Source organism: Scyliorhinus torazame, chromosome 14 (genome assembly GCF_047496885.1).
Source record: "Scyliorhinus torazame isolate Kashiwa2021f chromosome 14, sScyTor2.1, whole genome shotgun sequence".
In the NCBI taxonomy this organism is placed as follows: Eukaryota; Metazoa; Chordata; class Chondrichthyes; order Carcharhiniformes; family Scyliorhinidae; genus Scyliorhinus; species Scyliorhinus torazame.
Window position 1 is genome coordinate 195,964,921 of NC_092720.1, and position 22,729 is coordinate 195,987,649.

The following is a 22,729-nucleotide window of genomic DNA, read 5'->3' on the forward strand; positions in this document are numbered from 1 at the left end:
CCTGCACCGCCGTGTATGTTCTCACCAACTCATCTCTCATCGGGGCAACGGTCTTGTGGTAGTGTGTGTTAGGAGGATTACGGTATGGAATACCATTGGTGGAGAATGTACTTGTTCTCATTGGATAAGCTTACATGTTAGCTCCGCCCTGCAAGGTGGGGTATAAGAGCCCGTGCCGCCCCAGCAGCTTTCTTCTGTACTGCTGCTGGGGGAAACATCTAGCGTATTAAAGCCTTCAATTGTCTCCAATCTCGTTTCTGAGGTTATTGATCGTGCATCAATTTAATACGCTAGATTTAAAAGCATGGAGCTCCGAATAAAGCCTGAGTGTCTGCAACTCAGCCCCCACGCGGCAAACTCAGCGGCAACCTTCAAGCACTGGCTGGCGTGTTTCAACGGATATCTCGGAACGGCTGAAAACACACCCACGGGAGAACAGAAACTGCAAGTCCTGCACTCGAGGGTGAGCCCAGAAATCTACACCCTCATCAAGGACGCGGACGATTTTGATGCAGCAATGGAGCTGCTGAAAGGACATTATATTCACCCTTAAACCAGGTCTACGTCCGACATCTGCTAGTGACGAGGCGACAAATTCCTGGGGAATCACTGGAAGAATTCTACCGTGCGCTCCTGGTGTTGGGGAGAAATTCCTGCTGCCCGCAAGTTTCGACTAGCGACCACACAACTTTTGATCCGGGCCGCTTTCGTTGCAGGTATGCTGTCCTCCCAAATCCGCCAGCGATTGCTGGAGAAAGACACACTAGGCCTCAAGTAGGCACGGGCCCTTGCCGGCTCCCTGGATGTGGCCTCCCGAAACGCCCGCGCTTACGTTCCCGACCGCGTGGCAGCCCTCTGGGCAGCGTGGAACCCCCCCGCGGCCGACCCCGAGGCATCTCCCACCCCCCCACAAGCTTGTGTGCAAGACGGCCTGGCAACCCGGGGGGGCCCTGCTGCTATTTTTGCGGGCAAGCCAAGCACCCCCGACAGTGCTGTCCGGCCCGTGCATCCACCTGCAAGGGATGCGGTAAAAAGGGCCACTTCGTGGCGGTATGCCAGGCCCGGGCGGTCGCTGCGGTCTCCGGTGGCGAATGCGGACCGCCACCAGAATCCTCTCCACGGTCCCCGTGCGGCCAGCGGGCGCCGCCATCTTCCTCCTCCAGAGCCACGTGCGGCCTCCAGGCACCGCCATCTTGTCCCGCGGACGCCAGGTGCGATGGATGGGTGCCGCCATTTTGTGCACCCCCAGCTATGTGTGACCAATGTGGACTCCCAGGACCCCAGCTCGGCTGACCATACACCTCCCGAAGAAAACATTCAACTGCTGCCATGAGTAGCCTCGGTGACCCTGGACCAGTCTCGGCCCTGAATATTATCGACTGCTACGACGACCGTGCTTGTCAATGGGCATGAAACGTCCTGCCTAATCAACTCGGAGAGCTGCATACACCCCGACACGATAAGACGCTGTTCTCTCCCCGTCCACCCCGTTAATCAAAAAATCTCCCTGGCCTCCGGATCTCACTCAGTAGAGATCAAAGGGTTTTGTGTAGCTAACCTCACAGTCCAAGGAAGAGAGTTCAGAAACTACCGACTCTACGTCCTTCCCCACCTCTGTGCGGCCACAGTCCTAGGGTTGGATTTTCAGTGCAACCTCCAAAGTCTAACTTTCAAATTCGGCGGCCCTATACCCCCGTCACTGTCTGCAGCCTCGTGACCGTCAAGGTTGATCCGCCTTCCCTGTTTGCGAACCTCAACCCGGATTGCAAACCTGTCGCCACCAGGAGCAGACGGTACAGTGCCCAGGACCGGATCTTTATTAGGCCAGAGGTCCAACGGTTACTGAAGGAAGTTGTAATTGAGGCTAGCAACAGCCCCTGGAGAGCTCAATTAATTGTTGGAAAGACCGGGGAGAAGCATAGGATGGTCATCGACTACAGTCAGACCATCAACAGATTTACGCAGCTCGTCGCGTACCCTCTCCCCCTCATATCCGACCTGGTCAACAGGATCGCGCATTACAAGGTCTTCTCCATGGCGGATCTTAAGTCCGCCTACCACAAGCTCCCCATCCGCACTAGTGACCGCAAATACACTGCCTTCGAAGCAGATGGGCGGCTCTACCGCTTCTTAAGGGTTCCCTTCGGTGTCACTAACGGGGTCTCGGTCTTCCGAGAGATGGACCGAATTGTTGACCAGTACGGTTTACGGGCCACATTCCCGTACCTCGATAATGTCACCATCAGCGGCCACGATCAGCAGGACCACGACACCAACCTCCGGCAATTCCTCCTAACTGCAAAAATCCTTAACCTAATGTACAAGGATAAATGCGTGTTCAGCACCGACCGCCTAGCCATCCTCGGCTATGTAGTGTGTAATGGAGTGATAGGCCCCGACCCTGAACGCATGCGCCCCCTTATGGAGTTCCCCCTCCCGCACTGCTCCAAGGCCCTGAAGCGCTGCCTAGTTTTCTTTTCCTACTATGCGGACAAGGCCCGTCCACTGATCCAATCCACAGTTTTTCCCCTGTCGATAGAGGCCCGCCAGGCCTTCAGCCGCATCAAAGCAGACATTGCAAAGACTATGATGCATGCCATCGAAGAGTCCCTCCCCTTCCAGGTCAAGAGCGACGCGTCCGACGTAGATCTGGCGTCCACCCTCAACCAAGCGGGCAGACCCGTAGCCTTCTTCTCACGCACCCTCCACGCCTCTGAAATCAACCACTCCTCAGTCAAAAAGGAGGCCCAGGCCATAATAGAAGCTGTGCGACATTGGAGGCATTACCTGGCCTGCGGGAGATTCACTCTCCTCACTGACCAACGGTCGGTTGCTTTCATGTTCGACAATGCACAGCGGGGCAAGATAAAAAATGACAAGATCTTACGGTGGAGGATCGAACTCTCCACCTACAACTATGAGATCTTGTATCGTCCCGGGAAGCTAAACAAGCCTCCTGATGCCCTATCCCGCGGCACATGTGCCAACGCACAAGTGGACCGCCTCCGAGCCCTCCACGAGAACCTCTGCCACCCAGGGGTCACTCGATTTTTCTACTTCATCAAGACCCGCAACCTGCCCTACTCCATCGAGGAGGTCAGGACAGCCACCAGGAATTGCCAAATCTGCGCGGAGTGCAAGCCGCACTTCTACAGGCCAGAGGAAGCGCACCTGATAAAGGCTTCCCATCTCTTTGAACGCCTCAGTATGGATTTCAAAGACCCCCTCCCCTCCACCGACCGCAACACGTACTTCCTGAATGTGATTGACGAGTACCCCTGGTTCCCATTCGCCATCCCCTGCCCCGACATGACCGCAACCACCGTCATAAAAGCCCTACATAGTATCTTTACGCTGTTCGGTTTCCCCACCTACATATACAGTGATAGGAGGTCCTCCTTTATGAGCGACGAACAGCGTCAATTCCTGCTCAGCAAGGGCATTGCCTCGAGCAGGATGACCAGTTACAACCCCCGGGGAAATGGACAGGTAGAGAGGGAGAACGGAATCGTCTGGAAGATCGTCCTACTGGCCCTGTGGTCCAGGAATCTCCCAGTCTCCCGCTGACAAGAAGTCCTCCCGGATGCCCTCCACTCCATCCGGTCACTGCTGTGTACCACGACCAACCAAACACCTCACGAACGTCTCCTTGTCTTCCCCAGGAAGTCCTCCTCTGGGACCTCGCTCCCGACCTGGCTGGCAGCTCCCGGACCCATCCTGCTCCGAAAACACGTGCGGGCGCACAAATCGGACCCATTGGTCGAGAGGGTCCATCTCCTCCACGCTAACCCTCAGTACGCCTACGTGGTGTACCCCGACGGCCGACAGGATACGGTCTCCCTACGGGACCTGGCACCTGCTGGATCCCCACACACACCCCCGCCACCAGTCCCACCCTCCCTCCCACCGGCGCACCCCACAGCCGCCCCCTTCCCAGGTGGATCGGTTCTTCCACCGACCCCGTCTAGGCCCTGCCCACCTCACAGCTGCCCCCTTCCCAGGTCAGTCGACCCTTCCACCAGCCACGTCTAGGGGTGATGAAACTGCCACAGAAGCCTAAACCACGCTCCCGGAGTCACAGACGCCTGAACCTCCACCGACTTCACCACCAAAGCTATGACGATCGCAGAGGACGGCCAGGACCCCCGGTCGACTAATTGCTTCCTTTTGAAATGTACATTACTGTTGTAAATAGTTAAAAGTTGTAATGAGGCAAAACGCTGTACGGATGCATTACGGTACCTTCGTAACTGTAACTTCCACCACTTTTACCACATTGTAATACGAAGCCACCACCCCCGCTGGACTCTTTTTTTTAACAGGTGGTGAATGTGATAGTCTGTGTTAGGAGGATGACGGTACCTAGTAATGCCGGAATACCATTGGTGGAGAATGTACTTATTCCCATTGGATAAGCTTGCATGTTAGCTCCGCCCTGCAAGGTGGAGCCCGTGCCGCCCCAGCAGCTTTCTTCTGTACCTGCGCTGCTGGGGGAAACATCTAGCGTATTAAAGCCTTCAATTGTCTCCAATCTCGTTTCTGAGGTTATTGATCGTGCATCAGGTCTCGCCTGCCCAAACCTTAAGCGAGGTCATCATCTCCATTTGATGCTTTTCAAATGCTTCAAAAACAACCACTCAAACTGTCCATTACTTCGGCCACTTTCTTCACTGTGATGTGCGTGGCCCCATACGACTGGTTCTCCCCCCCATCTTTCCTCCACTGCACCCCTCGCCAAGCTTGGTGGAACTTCGCTCACTACCTTTTTCTCTGGATTCTTCTTTCCGGTTTTTGGCATTCTATAAATGCCCCAGACCTTCCCACAACTTTGCTTTTAATAAATTTACAGTACCCAATTAATTTTTTCCAATTAAGGGGCAATTTAGTGTGGCCAATCACCTAGCCTGCACATCTTTGGATTGTGGGGGCGAAACCCACGCAAACACTTGAAAAAAAAAAATTTTTATTGAGGTTTTCACAAAATATCAACAACAGAATGAAAAGGAACCCAACAGAATTAAATGCAAAACAAAGTAGAACAACCCCCGTGCCCCCCTCCCCCCTGTACATAAATAATAAATTAACACCCCAAATTAACACAAAGCAAACATAGCAAATATATACACCCCCTCAGATCCCCCAGTGCAAATAAACAAAAATAGAACAGAAACCCCCCCCCTCGTTGCTGCTGCTGCTACTGACCATTGTCTACCGTTCTGCCAGGAAGTCCAAGAACAGTTGCCACCGCCTGAAGAACCCTTGTACCGATCGCCTTAAGGCGAATTTCACCCTCTCCAATTTAATAAACCCCGCCATATCGTTGATCCAGGATTCCACGCTTGGGGGCCTCGCATCCCTCCACTGAAGAATCCTTCGCCAGGCTACCAGAGACGCAAAGGCCAGAATACCGGCCTCTTTCGCCTCCTGCACTCCCGGCTCCCCTGCAACCCCAAATATTGTGAGCCCCCAGCCCGGCTTGACCCTGGATCCTACCACCCCCCGACACCGTCCTCGCTACACCCTTCCAAAATTCCTCCAGCGCTGGGCATGCCTAGAACATATGGGTGTGATTTGCTGGGCTCCCTGAGCACCTAACACACCTGTCCTCACCCCCAAAGAACCGGCTCATCCTTGTCCCGGTCATGTGTGCCCTGTGCAGCACCTTAAACTGTATGAGGCTGAGCCTTGCGCACGAAGAGGAAGAGTTCACCCTCCCTAGGGCATCTGCCCACGTCCTCTCTTCGATCTCCTCTCCCAACTCCTCCTCCCACTTACCTTTCAACTCCACCACCACGGCCTCCTCCTCCTCCTGCATCACCTGGTAAGTTTCCGAGATCTTCCCCACTCCAACCCACCACCCCGAGAGCATCCTGTCCTGTACTGTGCGTGGCAACAGCCGCGGGAATTCCGCCACTTGCCGCCTGGCAAATGCCCTTACCTGTAAATATCTAAAGGTGTCCCCCGGGGAGAGCCCATACTTCTCCTCCAGCTCACCCAGGTTTGCGAACTTTCCGTCCACAAACAGGTCCCCCAACCTTCTTATCCCTGCCCTGTGCCACCCCGAAAACCTTCCGTCTATTCTCCCTGGGACAAACCGGTGGTTCCCCCGTGTTGGGGTCCACATCGAGGCCCCAACTTCCCCCCTGTGCCCCCAGATTTTGAGGGTAGCCGCCACCATCGGGCTCGTGGTATACCTCATTGGAGGAAGCGGCAGCGGCGCCGTTGCCAGCGCCTCCAGACCCGTACCCTCACAAGACGCCGTCTCCAGCCTCTTCCATGCAGCCCCCTCCATCACCCACTTGCGCACCATCGCCGCATTAGCGGCCCAGTAGTACCCACAGAGGTTGGGCAGTGCCAGCCCCATCCCTACTCCGCTCCAGGAACACCTTTCTCAGCCTCGGAGTCCCTTGCGCCCACACAAACCCCGTTATGCTCCTGTTGACCCGCCTAAAAAAGGCCTTCGGGATAAACATGGGGAGGCACTGGAACAGGAACAAAAACCTTGGAAGCACCGTCATCTTAACTGACTGCACCCTACCCGCCAAGGACAGCGGCAACGCGTCCCACCTCTTGAACTCCTCCATTTGCTCCACCAGCCTTGTGAAATTAAGTCCATGCAGGGCCCCCCAGCTCCTGGCCACCTGGACCGCCAAATAACTGAAGCTCCTCTCCGCCCTTTTTAGTGGGAGCTCGCCAATCCCTCTCCTGGTCCCGTGGGTGAACCACAAACAACTCGCTCTTCCCCATGTTGAGCTTATACCCTGAGAAATCCCCGAACTCCCTGAGGATCCTCATTACCTCCGGCATTCCCCCCACCGGGTCCGCCACATATAGCAGCAAGTCGTCCGCATAGAGCGACACCCTATGCTCCTCCCCACACCGCACCAACCGATCTCCCTAGCTGCGTCTCGCTTCCGAAGCTGATGCGCCAGCATCCGGTTTGCCTTTTCCCCATACTCATAAATCGCCCCCTGGGCCTTCCTCCACTGCACCTCTGCCTTCTTGGTGGTCAACAGGTCGAATTCGGCCTGGAGGCTGTGCCTCTTCCTCAACAGTCCCTCCTCATACCTCCCGTCTACCCTCACCATCTCCCCCACCAGCCTCTCCCTCTGCTCTCTCCTCTCCTTGTGGGTCCTAATGGAGATCAGCTCTCCCCTAACCACCGCCTTCAGCGCCTCTCATACCATCCCCACTCGCAATTATGCGTACTTTAGTTTCCCCTGGCCTTAAATACAAAGATGTAGCTACCACTGAAAGCATGAAAAGTGCACTACATTCTCATCATGAATATGTCTTCTGTCTTACATGAGGTCACTGGGTTTCGGTTATTATGAAAAAATTTGGAGTTGTGAAATATAGGACGGAATTTATGTCTGATCATGCCGGCGGGCTATTCCAGTTCCACTGACGCTGCACAGGTTTCCTGGCGGCGAGGGGTGCAGTCAATGGGAAATTGCGTTGACAACGGCAGGACCAGAAAATCCCTTTGGTGTGCCACCTGTGCCATTGAAAAACACCCGGCGGGTTGCACGATAAATCCGGTCCATAATTTCCAAACAGTATGGGTCACACCCCAGCTATTAAATTCCATCCATGGACTTTCGTGATCCTCAAAGTTTGTGTGCAGAACAAAGCTTCATTCATTGCCAAACAGGATTATTACATTTAGAGATGATGTCAGTATTCATTCTGTGGTTATCCAATGCTGCGCATGATCACTCAAGTACCCTTGAACCAAAGAAAATCAGTACCTCAATGAATCATTTGTTAAAATAATCAATTTCCAGTGTAAAGAGGCTGTGGCTGTGTCTGGCATTCTGCTTTCAACTTCGAGAAGGAATAGCTTCCATTTTATTTTTGAATTAATGAGCTTTTTATATTTTATACAGACAGTAAAAAAATCAGCATATTACACACACAGTGAAAAACAAGGAATAATAAAATCAGTTTACAGGCATATTCAGTCCTTATTTTCAAGTTATATATTCTCACTTTTAAAACATTTTATGTGAATTTTCCATTACTCCAGATCACAAACCAATTAATAAATTTGGTACGTTTTGCTGCAGCATGGGCTTCAGAAATGCAAAATGAGGTTCTCTCAAATGTGTCAAGCTTGGTTGAGCTCCAAGACTGACTAAGGGACTCAGCTCTGTGCTGTGCTATCTACACAACTTGAATGGGACTGCTAGCTTTGTTTAATTAACTTGTAAGTTAATCTCTCTTTAAAGTGTTTTTTTCAATGTCTGTTTGTTTGTACAAGTGGTGTTAAGAGGATGAGACTTCCCAGCCTGTGTTTGATTGACGGTTTTATGAGAATGTTAGAGGGCAGTATTTTTGAAGTGTATTTTTGCATGTCCAATTTTCTTTTTACTTCATGAACATTTTGGTGATTTGATTTGGCAGTGTACCATGATTCAAGGTTGTGTACCTAGTGCATACTGGGTGATTAAATGGAGTGGGCATGGGAAATATGAGCAGGCGGGGTGTAAAGGAGTTGACGGCCTAACACGTTGAAAACTTGCCTAATGTCTCAGTTAGCAGAAGTGGCACTTGTAACTTGCCCACCTCGCCATCTGCCTGCCTCCATTGACGCCTCACGATTTGGCAATCCTGACTGCACCCCATTCCCGCCTCCTCGAGATGAAAATATAGTGACTGGGTACTGCCAGGACAGAGGTGGAATCATGGAGTCAGAAAAATTCCCGCCTCCTGGTTCTCACCTCAGAAACAAAAATCCAGCCCATTAAATCGGTGTCCTCTGGTTACAGACACTCTTCCCACTCTGAATGATTTATTTCTACTACTCTATGAAAAGCCGTCATAATTTTTAGCAGATGTATTAAATACCCTTTTATTTTATTTTTTCTTTAGGGAAAATGGTTTCAGCATCTCCAGTGTCTTCCTGAAGTCCACACCCCTGGTGCCACTCCAGTAAAGTTCCTCTACAAACATTGCAAGGACTCAACACCAATGCAGAGTCTGCCTGCTCTCAAGAATCCTTTGTCGTAGGATAGGATCTTTGGGAGAAGCCAAACCATAGCTTTTATGGCAGTAGCTGCTGTAATTTGGTACGTCTTAATTTGCTAACACAGCGAAAAGCTTTAGGATATTTATAGCTTTCATATTCTGAATGAATAAGTGTGAGTGCACGCCAAGGTTTAACCACTGATTTAATAAAGTTTACTTCAAACTTGAGCGAAGAATCCATGCTGACTCATCAGTTGCGACAGTAAACTGATGTCTCCCTTCCCAAGTGGATGTAAAGAAATTCCATGGCACTTTCAAAGGAGAGCAGTTTATCCTTGCCTCTCAAAATTCACACATTGATCAGTAAAGTCTCACTGCATCTGACGGACTGTTGCTGCATTCAAATTGGCTGTGGCGTTTCCTACATTATGATAGTACACTTCACACTGCTGCCTCATGGCGCTGAGGTCCCAGGTTCGGTCCCGGCCCGTGTGGAGTTTGCACATTCTCCCCATATTTACGTGGGTCTCACTCCCACAACCCAAAATATGTGCAGGCTAGGTGGATTGGCCACACTAAATTGCTCCTTAATTGGAAAAAAAGTAATTGGGTTCTCTAAAAAATGATAGTACACTTAAAAGGTACTTTTGTTGACTGTTAAACCAGGACATTTTCTGGACTGGTTCATTGCAGTCAGAGTTGTTGCCCCTCTGTACGGACCTGGTTCAATCTCAAAGTGAAATATTAAAATTTATTCACTCACTGTAAAAATACTAAATTGAGTGAGATACTGAAGGGTGGTCTGAGCCTCAGGAGCTCTACTCCATAGAACCACACAATCCTTTTTTTCTTTTTTGAATTTAGAGTACCCAATTATTTCTTTTCCAATTAAGGGCTAATTTAGCATGGCCAGTTTATCTGCCTGTACATCTATGGGTTGTGGGGGCCCACACAAACACGGGGTGAATGCGTAAACTTCACACAGACAGCGACCCGGGGCTGGGATCGAATCTGGGTCCCAGAGCTGTGAGGCAGCAGTGCGAACCACTGTGCCACCAAAGAATCACAGAATCATTACAGTGCAGCAGGAGACCATTTGGCCCATCGCATCTGCACCGACCCTCTGAAAGAGCATCCTACCTCAGCCCACTCTCTTGCCTATCCCCGTAATCCCATCTAACCTGTACAACTTGGACACTGTTGTAATTCTTTTAGCGAGGTCAATCCACCTAATCTGCACAGCTTTTGACTGTGGGAGGAAACTGGAGCACCCGGAGGAAAGCCACGCAAACTAGGGGAGAAAGTGCAAACTTCACACAGAATCACCCAAGGCCAGAATTGAACACGGGTCCCTGGCGCTGTGAGGCAGCAGTACTAACCACTGTGCCATCGCAGCTGGAGCTAATTCCTTTAGGAGCGATAGGGTCAAATAAATATTAAAAAAACAGGCAATTTAGGAAAGACTTAGGAAAGACATGCCTGACCTAAAAGCACATCCATTTTGTGCATTAATCCTCTGAAGTCGAAGCAATAGTAATTTTAAAAGTTGTTTCTTGGTTTCAACCTACAAATTAGTGTGGGGTGGAGGGGGGTGAAGAGAGAGAGAGAAAATTAAAACCAGTTAATGACACAATGATGCAGTCTAGCATCTTTTCTGCAGTGACTTCAAAGTATGGTTAATAGTGCACCATTGTTCGTGGATCCATTTTTTGCACCAGAATAACAAAGCCTCTTTTGTTGAACGTGCAGCTGCTTGTAAATGTCATTTATCAGAGAGGGGCAATGGATGACAATGGAAACACATTCAAAAGTGGAAGTGCACAGGATAACTACACTTTAGAGAAACATGTAATTCATCAGCTATGTATTAAATGGAGCACTCAGGACTTTCCCCAGCTCACAGTCTGCCTCCTCCCCTCTCTCATTCTGATCAACAGGATGTGCAAATGATTAAATGTGTTTCCATTTTCCTTGACTCTGACAATTTAGAAATAAATGCAGGAAATGGTGGAAATACACAGCAGTTTTCTGCTTACACGCAGCACTTAATTCCAACTGTATTTTGCTCCAGGCTGCTTAACCCATCATCTACTTCTTCGCTTGATCATCCAGCATATCCGTGAAGTGCCTTGGTACTATATTAAATTAACGTACAATTATGTTATGGATGCTATGCTCAAGCTTTCTCCCTCCTCTTTGTTTTGCACCAGCATTCTCTCTTTTCTCTATCCTGATGGCCTTCTTGTGTATTTCCAACATTTTCTGGATGTATTTCCCTTGCTACATTCACTTCCAGATATGAAACCTTTTAAGGCCTCCTTTCTCACACAAGCAAGCCAATTCAAGCCAGCTATAAAAGCCTGAACACGGTGAGCAAGCGACCACTGGAATTGTTGGGCCAGACAGGCCTACTATTATCGTTCTTGTGCAGTGGATAACCATCAGGCATTGGCACTTGCTTTCTGTCCTTTCTGCGTCACCATCATGGGTGTTGACACATCAGGGTTGAATTTTATCTCGTCGTATATCGTGGTGAGTTGAACTCCTCGACTTTGCTGTCTTTCATTGGCATCCAATTGACATAAATGTCCCTGAGACTTGAAAGAAACAATATCAGTGGAATATGTTGTTTGGCAGCAGAACTGAACTTTTAATTATGTGATTCCAATTTAGAATTCATCCCATTAAATTCATCAGGATAATGGACAGCATTGTTCTCTCAGAAGATCAGTACAGGAGAGCTTGGTAATGTTAGGGTCAGAGAGGGATTTCTTTTACTCTGTGGTAATGCAGGAGAATTCTGTAACGTGAATAATAGAGGAAACTCTGAAGTGCAAGATATATGAGGGGGAGTTTTGTTTTGCAGCATATGCAAATATAGCTCTGAACAAATTATTCATGGAGAGAATTCTGAATTGTCAGGGTGAATGTAGATTGAGCTCTGGTTTTTCCTCCGTTCGCATCAACATGACCGTTAATTTTAAATTGGAAAAATACTAATGGAATAAAAGATAGAATACACTGAAGTAACCACAAGGCCTCACAGACGTGTCTTAATCTTGAAGTGGTTTTGTAATTTCGGAGTACTGGCTGCTCTCACCGTTCCTGTCCATTCGCTTATCAGATCGGTCACATACTTAGTCAGACCCAAACACTTATTGTGAGATCACATGCTGCTAGCATGCTGCCGATTCTGGAGACGAGGGGTAAACCGCAATGTGCTGCTCAGCCCTTACCCAGACCCAAGCTGACAGGGACCAATTTTGAGGTGTGCTTTGAATTCTTTGTACTCTCTCGTCAAATGTATCTTTTGCCTTCTAAAGTACCCCTGTGGCTTCTCACTCAAGTAAAACATCAATTTTCTGAGTTAGACTTGCGTAATGACTGGAGTAACGGAGCTAAAAATAGAAGCAGAGAGCAAGAAAGAGAGACAGAGGGTGAGCAGTGAAGCCACAAGCAAGAGTTAACAGAAGTGAAAAAATGAAGATAAGAAATAATGAGGATAGTAACAGAGCACTGAGAAAGAAATACAGAAAGAACAAACATGTTGGTGCAGTGATAATAAGATATTGCCTGGTGAGACAAGGAAAAAGCTGGTGGATTCAGAGATTAACAAGAGCTTCTGGTAAATCAGTGTTAATGCAATGCAGTGTTAAGAAGACAAGAGCAGAAGTATGGAAATCAATGGAAGGTGTCAACATCAGTATTAATACTATAACAACCCCATGATAAAGAATATAAAAGTATAACGATGCTGGAGATCTGAAATAAAAACAAAGTGCAGGAAAAACTCAGCAGGTTCGGCGGCATCTGTGGAGAGAGAAAAACACAGGCTGAAGTTTTACAGCCATTCCCGCCCACAGCCTTTGCAGGCTGGACCCAGGTGACACTGCCAGGCAGTGCCATGGTGCCAATGTGGTACCAGCAGTGCCAGGGTTCCATCATATCCAAAGGGCATGCACCTGGTGGCCTCCAGCACTACAGCACCTATACTTTCTCAGGAAACTAAGGAAATTCAGCATGTCCACATTAACTCTTACAACTTTTACAGATGCACCATAGAAAGCATCCTATCAGGCTGCATCACAGCCTGGTATGGCAACTGCTCGGCCCAAGAACCTAAGAAACTACAGAGTCGTGAACATAGCCCAGTCCATCACACAAACCCACCTCCCATCCATTGACCGTCTACAGCTCCCGCTGCTTTGGGAAAGCAGGCAGTATAATCAAAGACCCCTCCCACCCGGCTTATTCACTGAGCTATCCATTGAGCAGGAGGTACAAAAGTCTGAGAACACACACAAGATTCAAAAACAGCTTCTTCCGCGCTACCAGACTCCTAAATGACCCTCTTATGGACCGATCTGATTTCTTCACACATCTTCTCTACTGAGTAGTAGTACACTCCTGTATGCTTCACCCAATGCGTGTGTCTATGTATTTACATTGTGTAATTATGTTTGCCCTCTGTATTTTTTTCATTTATAGAATAATCTGTCTGAACTGTACGCAGAACAGTACTTTTAACTCGGTACACGTGACAATAAACAAATCCAGATCCAAATCCGATCCCTTAGGAGACCCTTAGTGTGCAGTTCCGTCTGGTCCCAGTACTGAACATCGCTCGCCCAAGCTCTCCAAGGCGAAGGAGATTGATCCTACGCCTCGTGTAAGTCGGGAATCTGCACATTAAAGTGAGACTAGCTGTCCCGCTTTAATATCTAGATTTGCTAAAATGTGATCCTGCCAACAATGGGCGGGATTTACATCACAACGTCTCATGAGATTACATTAGGTCTCGCGAGGCGCTGCAAGCCAGGTAGATCCCGGGAGTGTGGTCTCCCGGCTTCTATCGGCCATACTGCTCCATGGTGAGCTGCTTTTCTGGTGCAGCGTGGCCATTAAATCGCACCCTGAATGTTTGTGGAAGGGGTATCAATCAAGTGGCTACTTCGTCCTGGATGGTGGTGAGCCTCTTGTGTTGTTGGAGCTGCAGTCATCCAGGCAAGTGGAGAGTATTCTATTACACTCCTCACTTGTGCCTTGTAAATGGTGGACAGACTTTTTGGGGCAGGTGGTAGTGGGGGGCTGGATGTGGCAGGACTGCAGAGCTTAGATTTGATGCATTCTGTCTATTATTTACTGCTTATGCTGCTTGATACACAAGTCGTCCTATGTTTATAACCTTACCAGATTGTCACCTTATTTTTAGGTGTGGCTGATGTCACTCCTGGCATGCTCTCCTGCACTCTTCATTGAAAAGGGGTCGACTCCTTGGCTTGGTGGTATTGGTAGAGTAGGGGGAAATTCCAGGCCATGAGGTTGCAGATTGTGGTTGAATACAATTCTGCTGCTGTTGGCCCACAGGGCCTCATGGATGCCCAGTTTTGAGTTGCTAGATCTGTTTGAAGTCTATTCAATTTAGTATGGTGGTAGTGCCACACAACACGATGGAGGGTATCCTCAATGTGAAGATGCCTCCACAAGAACTGTGCGATGGTCACTTCTACTGATACTGTCATGGACAGATGCATCTGCAGCAGGCAGGTTGGTGAAGATGAGGTCAAGTTTGTTTTCTCCTCTTGTTGGTTCTTCACCACTAGCTGCATTTTCAGTCTAGCAGCTATGCCCTTTAGGACCTGGCCACCTTGGTCTGTGCTACTACTACTGAGCCACTCTTGGTGATGGACATTGAAGTCCCCATCCAGAGTATATTTTGTGCCCTTTTCACCCTCAATGCTTCCTTCAAGTGGTGTTCAACATGGAGGAGTGGTGTTTCATCAGCTGATGGTGGACAGTATGTGGTATGTGGACTGTCAGATTAATCTTCCCTTCCCAATTCTGACACGTCTGTTGTTCAAGACAGATGCTATAGAATTTAGCATTGCCCTTGAAAGTGGAATTAAGAGCGTCATGGTGGAGCAGTGGTTCGCACTTCTGCCTCACAGCGCTGAAAACCCGGGTTCGATCCCGGCCCAGGTTACTGGATATGTGGAATATGCACATTCTCCCTATGTCTGCGTGGGTATTACCTCCACAACCCAAAGGGTAGATGATTTGGCCAGCCTACATTGGCCCTTAATTGGAAAAAAATGAATTGGATACTTAAAAAAAAAAATTAAAAAGAAAGAGGAATTAACCAGAGAGATCCAATCAGTGTTATCAGCCACCACCCTCTGTTGTGTGGAAAACAGCTTGTCTGACTGCTCAAACATTTCTGTGGGCCTTAAGTACTATATTACCAGTTCCACCCTTTATGTCTCATTAAAGGAAAGCAGCACATCTGTAATTGATCCTGCATCTCTAAGTACACATCGGAATTTGAGGATGAATGCGGCTTTGTCTGTACAGTGTTTTTACAATGCACTGCCAAAACTTGCTTTGGGACATAAAAAGCAGATATAGGTCCTGCCAATTATCAGCTGACTACAAGCACATGGGTGGGACACTGCAAACATTCAAAGCACAGTCATGTTTAAAGCTGTGTGCATTAGAGAGTGCATCAATCCACTCATGGTAGATCCCCAATTATTCTTCTAAAGAGTTGCACCTGAAATCCATTGTTAAAGTTTGTACAGTGTGTCATACGGCTGGCAAAATGCGGCGCAGGTCTCCAACCCGCAACCAGCTGACTTTTAATCCAGATCTTCCCTGAGGAGTCACGGGTAAACCCTTCCTCAGAAGACAGGAAGGAAGAATTATGGGATGGAACATTAATTCTGCGTAGCTTTTCAGATAACCTGGAGGAGCTTTAAAATAATGTTGACAAAGCTGAGAGAAGCTTATCCATCTGTGCTTGGGTACTGATTGCCTTAGTGAGGAGACAGAGGAGAAACTGGCTGAAAAAGAAATAGAGATTGGAAAAAAGATTTGAGCCAGTTAGATACCAACTTGTACCATCTTGTTATTATTCACTGAGAAATCTAGGTGTAAGACCATAACCCACAGTGACTGAAAGGAGCAGAAGGCAAGACAGGGATCGTCAAAGGGTAGAAATGTCAGATTTGTGGTTTTATTTTCACATAGGTTGAAGGAGGGAGGAAGGCAAGGAGGAAACCCCATTGTTTTCAGGTTCTGAAAAAGAATAAGTTCAGAGTAGAAGATTGTGAACTATAACGGCATGAAGTGGTGAGGAGGAAGACCAATTTGTTGGAACTTAGGAGGAACGGGAAATGAAAGTTCAGACGGCAACCCACCACAGTAACATCAATAAAGTGGAAAGAGACGGGAAAACTGGTCAGACATATACCCTTTTCTCGTGTGAGGTGAGAGATGAGTGTTTGAAGATGGCCCATCTACACTCGTCTCAACCACGTTCCCACCCCTCTCGACATGGGAAATTAGTTCATGCTTGTGAAAAAGAAAGCAAATTAAGTAGCAGCGGCTTTGGAAACTATCAGGGAGGGTATTTGGAGTAGTGACATGATGCATCATATTGGCACTTCCTTTACAAAGTATTTGAATTGTTTGAAGTAAAGTAAACTGCAGCTTTACGTAATACTGGTTTTCCTCATTACAATCGCCAGATGAAGTTATTTGTTAGCCTAGGAGGAGGCTACAGAGAATAATAACGATAGACCCAACATGGTTTTGCTGCTTTTACTAACCTGGTCCCCGGCATTGCCCGGTCTCTTGATTACAGCGTACTGAACTGGTTCACTTGTCCCCTCAGTGTTAGGAGCTTTAAATAGAAACAATTGCTGTTGGAACCATGTTTGGAAGCTCATTTTTAAATTAAAAAGAAATTCCCACCAATTTCCTTTGATCTTTCCTGTGCTAAAAGCATCCTGTGACTAAAAGCTCTTCCAGATGGAAGGAGGAGAAATCTGAAGGGGTTATTCAAATTATGGAAAATTGGAGACAACAGGCTGAACCTTTGTAACTTGTGTGAAATTCTATGGACCAAAAATACACCAGTCAACCAGTTCATATCAGTGGAGCGAGTGCTCCACACGCCTGTCCTATTCCTGTATCTATCTATTCTTTTTCCTTGAAAAATCTAAAGCTGACATGGGTTTAAATTTCCTTAGCATCAACTTCAGCAGATATTGTGCTTTCACCGAATCTCCACAAAATTATGGCTTTCACCAGCACCAATATCTCAATCTCGCAGAGCTGTGTGACTAAAGTGGATACCACTGCCTTGATGACGTTCACCCCGAGGTATATGCTTCATTCACTCAGTCACTAATTCTGGAAGTACACGTCACAGCCTCAGTATCCTCCTTGGACAAATTATTTTCTTGTTACCTTACTTTCAATCTCATCTCCTCATTCTAGATACGAGTCATTGGACACAGTGCTGCAAATATCTGCTTCTATGTACCCGCCCATTCCTTGTTAATTTTAAACACTAAATACCTGCTGTAATGAAAACATCTCAACTTTAAGCCTTTTGTTTCATGTTTCTTCATTCCACACAGCACCATTGTTAATCTGTGTTGAATTCACTCTATTGCCTCAACACCTTCAGCTACTTTTGAATTCAAATTCTGCACAGCGCTCTTTACTGGTCTTACTGACCCTTTATATATTTGCCATTACATCTCCACTAATAAATACTGTGTCTCTTGCCCCAAAGCCTTTCCATGAATCCTATTTTTTTTAATGCCTTGTGAACATAAGTTTCGCCAACCCACAGTCTTTTGCTCTTCCATATCAGCAAATCATTTCCCTTTCAAAGTATAACCAATATACAGGAGCAGTGTAGGGAAACGAGGAGGAGAACATATTTAGAGAATTCAAGAAGAGGAAAGCACTGACTGCATTAATATAGCTCAAATAGCAAGAAAAGAGAAATCAGATCTACAAGAGAGGGTTCACCTATCAAGCAAGTTGTTATTTTATGGTGTTCAGCCATGTGACAAAGGTGGTTGCAATTCTTGCCCAGACTTAAGGCCCTTGGCTGTCCAGCAAACTAATTCTGCTGCGAAGCAGAGCTTACTAAACATGTTAGCAACATATATCGACATGTAGCAATACTGCATCAACCTTTAAATAGTGCTTGACATCTTGTTTCCATTCCAATTGTTTTGTAGGAACAGGTTGATAGGTAGAATACTGGATGCAAGCCTTTCCTCCTATCCTCTCTGGTCTTCTCATTCTGCTTCAAGATCTAACTTTGGGTACTGTTGTGCCATTAATTCACTGTCAGTCACTACACTCTGCATATCTACTGTATACAGAATCTGCTGAGGTGCTTACCTAATGGACCACTGATTTTTGTATCCATGGAGGTGGGATAAGGGTCTCATTCCACAAGATCGAAGAAGTGTTGGTTGATATTTTATTAGACAATTTGAGTACCTTACAGAGAATGAGCCAGATTTCCAAATGGCCACAGAAATGGGACTGGAGGCAATGGAGCTGTCTCTGCACCATTCTCAAGGAAATGAGGCAAAAAACACAGAAATAACATCCCTGCACCCCATACAGGTAGCTAACTGAATCAATTAAGGGATCTATTAAGGGCCCCCTCACACCAACTGGAATTTTCCAGTCAACAGGCAAGCATCCTGTGGTGGCCAGAAATAGCCAGTGAAAGGAGGTGACCACCTGGTTGCAGAATAGAGGAGGAGTGGCAGGTAGTAGGAGCGCTCTGGGTGAACCTTAAACTATCTGGAGATCTGCTCCCCCTCCTTTATCTGCTCCTCCATTCAAAAGGATCACGGCTAATCTGACTGTAACCAGAACACATTGCCACTTACTCCTAATAACCTTTCACACCCTGGCTCATCAAGAATCTATCTAGCTCTGCCTTAAAAATATTTAAAGACTCCGCTTCCACTGAATTTTGAGTAAGAGAGCTTCAAAGACTCAACGCTTAGAAAAAAAGTTCATCTCATCTCTGATTTAAATGAGCGACACCTCATTTTTAAACAGTTCTAGATCTGCCCACAAGAGGAAACATCCTAACCATGTCAATCAAATTACTTCTCTTATTCTTCTAAGCTCCATTGGATAGGGCCTAGCCTATCCAACCTTTCCTCATAACAGTACTCGCAATTTGTGATATTAGTCTAACAAACCTTTGAACTGCTTTCAATGCATTTAAACCCTTCTTTAAATAAGGAGACCAATACTGTACACAAGTACTCAAGACAAGGGCCTGAATTCTGCGGCCATTGGAATTCTCTGTTCCTGTCAGCAACGCACCACTGCCAGTGAGTTTCCGGCAGTGTAGGGTGGCTTCAATGGGAAATCCCATTGACGAACGGCGGGAGTAAGGCAACCCGCCGTCGAGAAACACGGGGAACCAGAGAATCCAGCCCATGGTCTCATCAGTAACCTTTATTTTTACCTGCATACTAGACTTTTGTGAACCCTGGACACCCAGATCCCTCTGAAACTCAGAGCTCTGCAATCTCTCATAATTTAAATAATATGCTTTTATTTATTTCTATAAATTGTAAAAGGTTGAGATGGCAGAATAGGTAGAGAGAGCAGTTAATAGAGTATATAGTATTGTGGGCTTTATTAATAGGGGCACAGTGTACAAGAGCAAGGAAATTTTACTGAACTTCTACAGGACACTAGTTAGACCTCAGCTGGAGTATTGTGTACAGTTTTGGTGACAAACTATAGGAAAGATGTGAAAACATTAGAAAACATTATTAAAGTGCAGTTTACAAGAATTGCTCCAGAGGTGAGAATAGTTTTCCTTCAACACAAGGCAGCCAGAGGAGATTTGATAGAGATGTTCAAAATCATGAGGGGGTTGGACAGAGTCGATAGGGAGAAACTGTTCCCGCTCATAAAATGATCAAGAACGAGAGGGCATAGCTTTAATGTGATTTGCAAAGAGGAGAACGTGGTAAGAGAGGAAACCTTTTCCATACAGCGAGTGCTTTGTGGTCTAGAATGTTCTGCCTGGAAGTATGGTGGAGGCAGGTTAATTCAAGAGGGCATTAGAAACAATGTGCACGGGTACAAGGAAAAGACAGCAGAAGAGCACCATTTGGAGGGCAAGTGCAGATACAACGGGCTGAATGGCCTCCTTCTGTACCATCTTTTTGTACCATAACAATTCTGTGATTCACTCCAGCAGTGCCTTAGCAACAGTTAACAAGGGCCAGATGGTAATTAAAACAGAGATCCAATTATAAATTAATGCTGTGATTCAGTGAGAGAAAATTGTGGGCTGTATTTACTGCAGGCCTGCCACAATAAGTGGCAATCAGCCGCTTAAGTAGACAGCTGAAGACCCTTTCTGGGATCATGGACGCTGGGGGTGGATGCCCTGCTTCCAGAGATGACTGGCCAATCAGACACCAGCGGCTGTGAACTAGAGGCAGCTGTCAGCAGTGCAACCAGGTTGTTGAGGGACCCAAGTCACAGGTGACTGAGGGCTGGGATGGGCCTTACAGGGAAGGTGCATCAGCAGCAAGGGCAGTTTGGGTGGCTTTCAGTGCAACACATACACCACCTCCTCACCCCTCTCCCTCACCACAAGATCCCACACTTCCCAATGCTGTATCCATCGATCAGGCAATGACTGTTGCACAATAAAAGGTGCCCTATAACCCCGAAGAACCCATAAACACGGTTTGCTTTCCGTGCTCCTGGTATGGCAAGTACCTCACCAGCCACTGACTCAATATTGGTGGTGGTGGATTGAAACTCTAAAGTGAGCATTAATTGCCCACTTAAGGGCCTCCATTGACACTGACAGAAAGGCCTTCCACAAGCTTCCTCCTCAGACTTAATTGGGTCAGAGGCGGGAAGGCAGCAGGGCCCGCACCCAGCCTCTTTGCTGCCCAATTAAGTCCTCCCCCCAACCCCCTCCAAAATTGCCTACAGTCTAGGTGAGAGGTCATTAAATTACACTTTGTACACCCTTCTTAGCAGTTATTTAGCCACTGACATTAAACTGTTTAAATCTAAAAAGATGAACAATCAAGAGTACCTGCCTTCATTGGTCTTCGACTTATTCTTTCTCCACACAACTATGGCAATTACGATAATTATAAATATAGTAATCACAGCAACTGTTAGGCCGATGTGGAGCGGTTTGTTGGCTGTGGTCGTGGTACCTGAAAAGAGGACAACATTTTCACTGTGACTTTTTTGCTTTGTTGACACATTTGGATGTTAAATAAACATGCCTTAAAATAGAACTTATGGACAGAATGCAAGTTTATGATGATAATAAGAATAATAATAACCTTTATTTGTGTCAAGTAGGCTTACATTAACACTACAATGAAGTTACTGTGAAAATCCCCCCGTCGCCATTCTCGGGCACTTGTTCGGGTACACTGAGGGAGAATTCAGAATGACCAATTCACCTAACAAGCACGTCTTTCGTGACTTAAGACCATAAGACATAGGAGCGGAAGTAAGGCCATTCGGCCCATCGAGTCCACTCCACCATTTAATCATGGCTGATTTCAACTCCATTTACCCGCTCTCTCTCCATAGCCCTTAATTCCTCGAGAAATCAAGAATTTATCAACTTCTGTCTTAAAGACACTCAACGTCCCAGCCTCCACCGCCCTCTGTGGCAATGAATTCCACAGACCTTGAGGAAGGAAATCGGAGCACCCGGAGGAAACCCACGCAGACATGGGGAGAACATGCAGATTCCGCACAGTGACCCAAGCCAGGAAACGAACCCAGGCCCAAAGAGAACTAATGAAAGATCCTTCAATACCACGCCCATGGAATGCCCTGACAGCTAATAAAAGTAGCTAAGAAGCAGCATGCTCCAGTCTGAGGTTTGAAAATTTCAACGCACATTGTGGTGCAATATTTGCATTCAAACTGTTCATAGAATGGTTGCACCACAGAAGGAGGCCAATTGGCCTGACATGTCCATTCTGATTCTCTGCAAGAGCAACTCAGCCAGTCCCATTTTCCTCATAGTCCTGAAACGTTATCACTTCAGGTAATCATTTAATACCCATCAAAAACCACAGTTGAATCTGCTTCCAGCACACTTTAACATAGTGCATTCCAGATCCTACCATCCATTACCGCATAAAAAAGTTTTTCTTCATGTTGTCTGATAATGAAAGATTAATTTTCCTGAATTCCAAAATTAATCCGAAACGCAAGCATCTTCAAGATTGTTCTGGATGCCTGATCAGATCCCAACAATGACTAAGCTACTGGATCAGAACCGCAACATTTTTAAAATTAAGACTGTGCGGAAAGATCGATTCGCTTCAGGAGTGATTGCATAAGAAATAGGCTTTGGTTATTTTTACAAACAAAACTTTATTAAAACAAAAGAAAAACAAGATTTAACTTCAAACCTAACAAGAATAGTTTACATGCATCTCTTAATCCCAACACACTATTTCCCATTAAACAGCATGATACTTGCATTTAAAGAACATATTCCTGCTGTTAATGCAGTTCCTTCAGACTCCTTTCCGAAAGCCTGTTTCTGTGACAGCCTTTCTGACCTCTCCCTGTGGCTTTCCAAATCCTCTGCCTCCACCTGTTCGAACAGGATTCTTTTATCTCTCTGAGCTTAGCCCAGCCCCTCAAAGATGGTTCTGTCCAGGCATGTCCAGATTTGAACTAATCATCGCTCCCTCACTATCTGGGCTTTTGATTGCCCACTCCCGTTTACACAAAAGAACAGGTCCATGCCATGAGTATGCAATTATAGAACATAAGAACTAGGAGCAGGAGTAGGCCATCTGGCCCCTCGAGCCTGCTCCGCCATTCAAGGAGATCATCGCTGATCTTTTGTGGACTCATCTCCACTTTCCGGCCCGAACACCATAACCCTTAATCTCTTTATTCTTCA

The 22,729-nt window shown here is 46.9% G+C and overlaps 1 protein-coding gene and 1 long non-coding RNA gene across 5 annotated transcripts in view; one reads left to right on the forward strand and one right to left on the reverse strand.

Moving 5' to 3' along the window:
• Nucleotides 1-22,729, forward strand: part of LOC140390321 (uncharacterized) — a 95,765-nt gene that overhangs the window by 41,808 nt on the left and 31,228 nt on the right. The window contains exon 3 of one of the 2 annotated variants that reach the window (XR_011934610.1): nucleotides 8,875-9,071. This is a non-coding gene — a long non-coding RNA (uncharacterized lncRNA). Of the gene's footprint in view, nucleotides 1-8,874; nucleotides 12,001-22,729 lie in introns of those variants that run through there. The other variant, XR_011934609.1, reaches the window with a different exon arrangement.
• Nucleotides 7,816-22,729, reverse strand: part of LOC140390320 (SLAM family member 9-like) — a 65,935-nt gene continuing 51,021 nt past the window's right edge. The window contains exons 4-6 of one of the 3 annotated variants that reach the window (XM_072475378.1): nucleotides 20,880-21,002; nucleotides 16,578-16,651; nucleotides 7,816-11,567 (exon numbers count right to left, since the gene is read on the reverse strand). In XM_072475378.1, coding sequence (XP_072331479.1) covers nucleotides 11,412-11,567; nucleotides 16,578-16,651; nucleotides 20,880-21,002 — 353 coding nt within the window. In that variant the 3' untranslated portion in view covers nucleotides 7,816-11,411. Of the gene's footprint in view, nucleotides 11,568-16,577; nucleotides 16,652-20,875; nucleotides 21,003-22,729 lie in introns of all 3 variants that reach the window. The other 2 variants (XR_011934608.1, XM_072475379.1) reach the window with 2 other exon arrangements.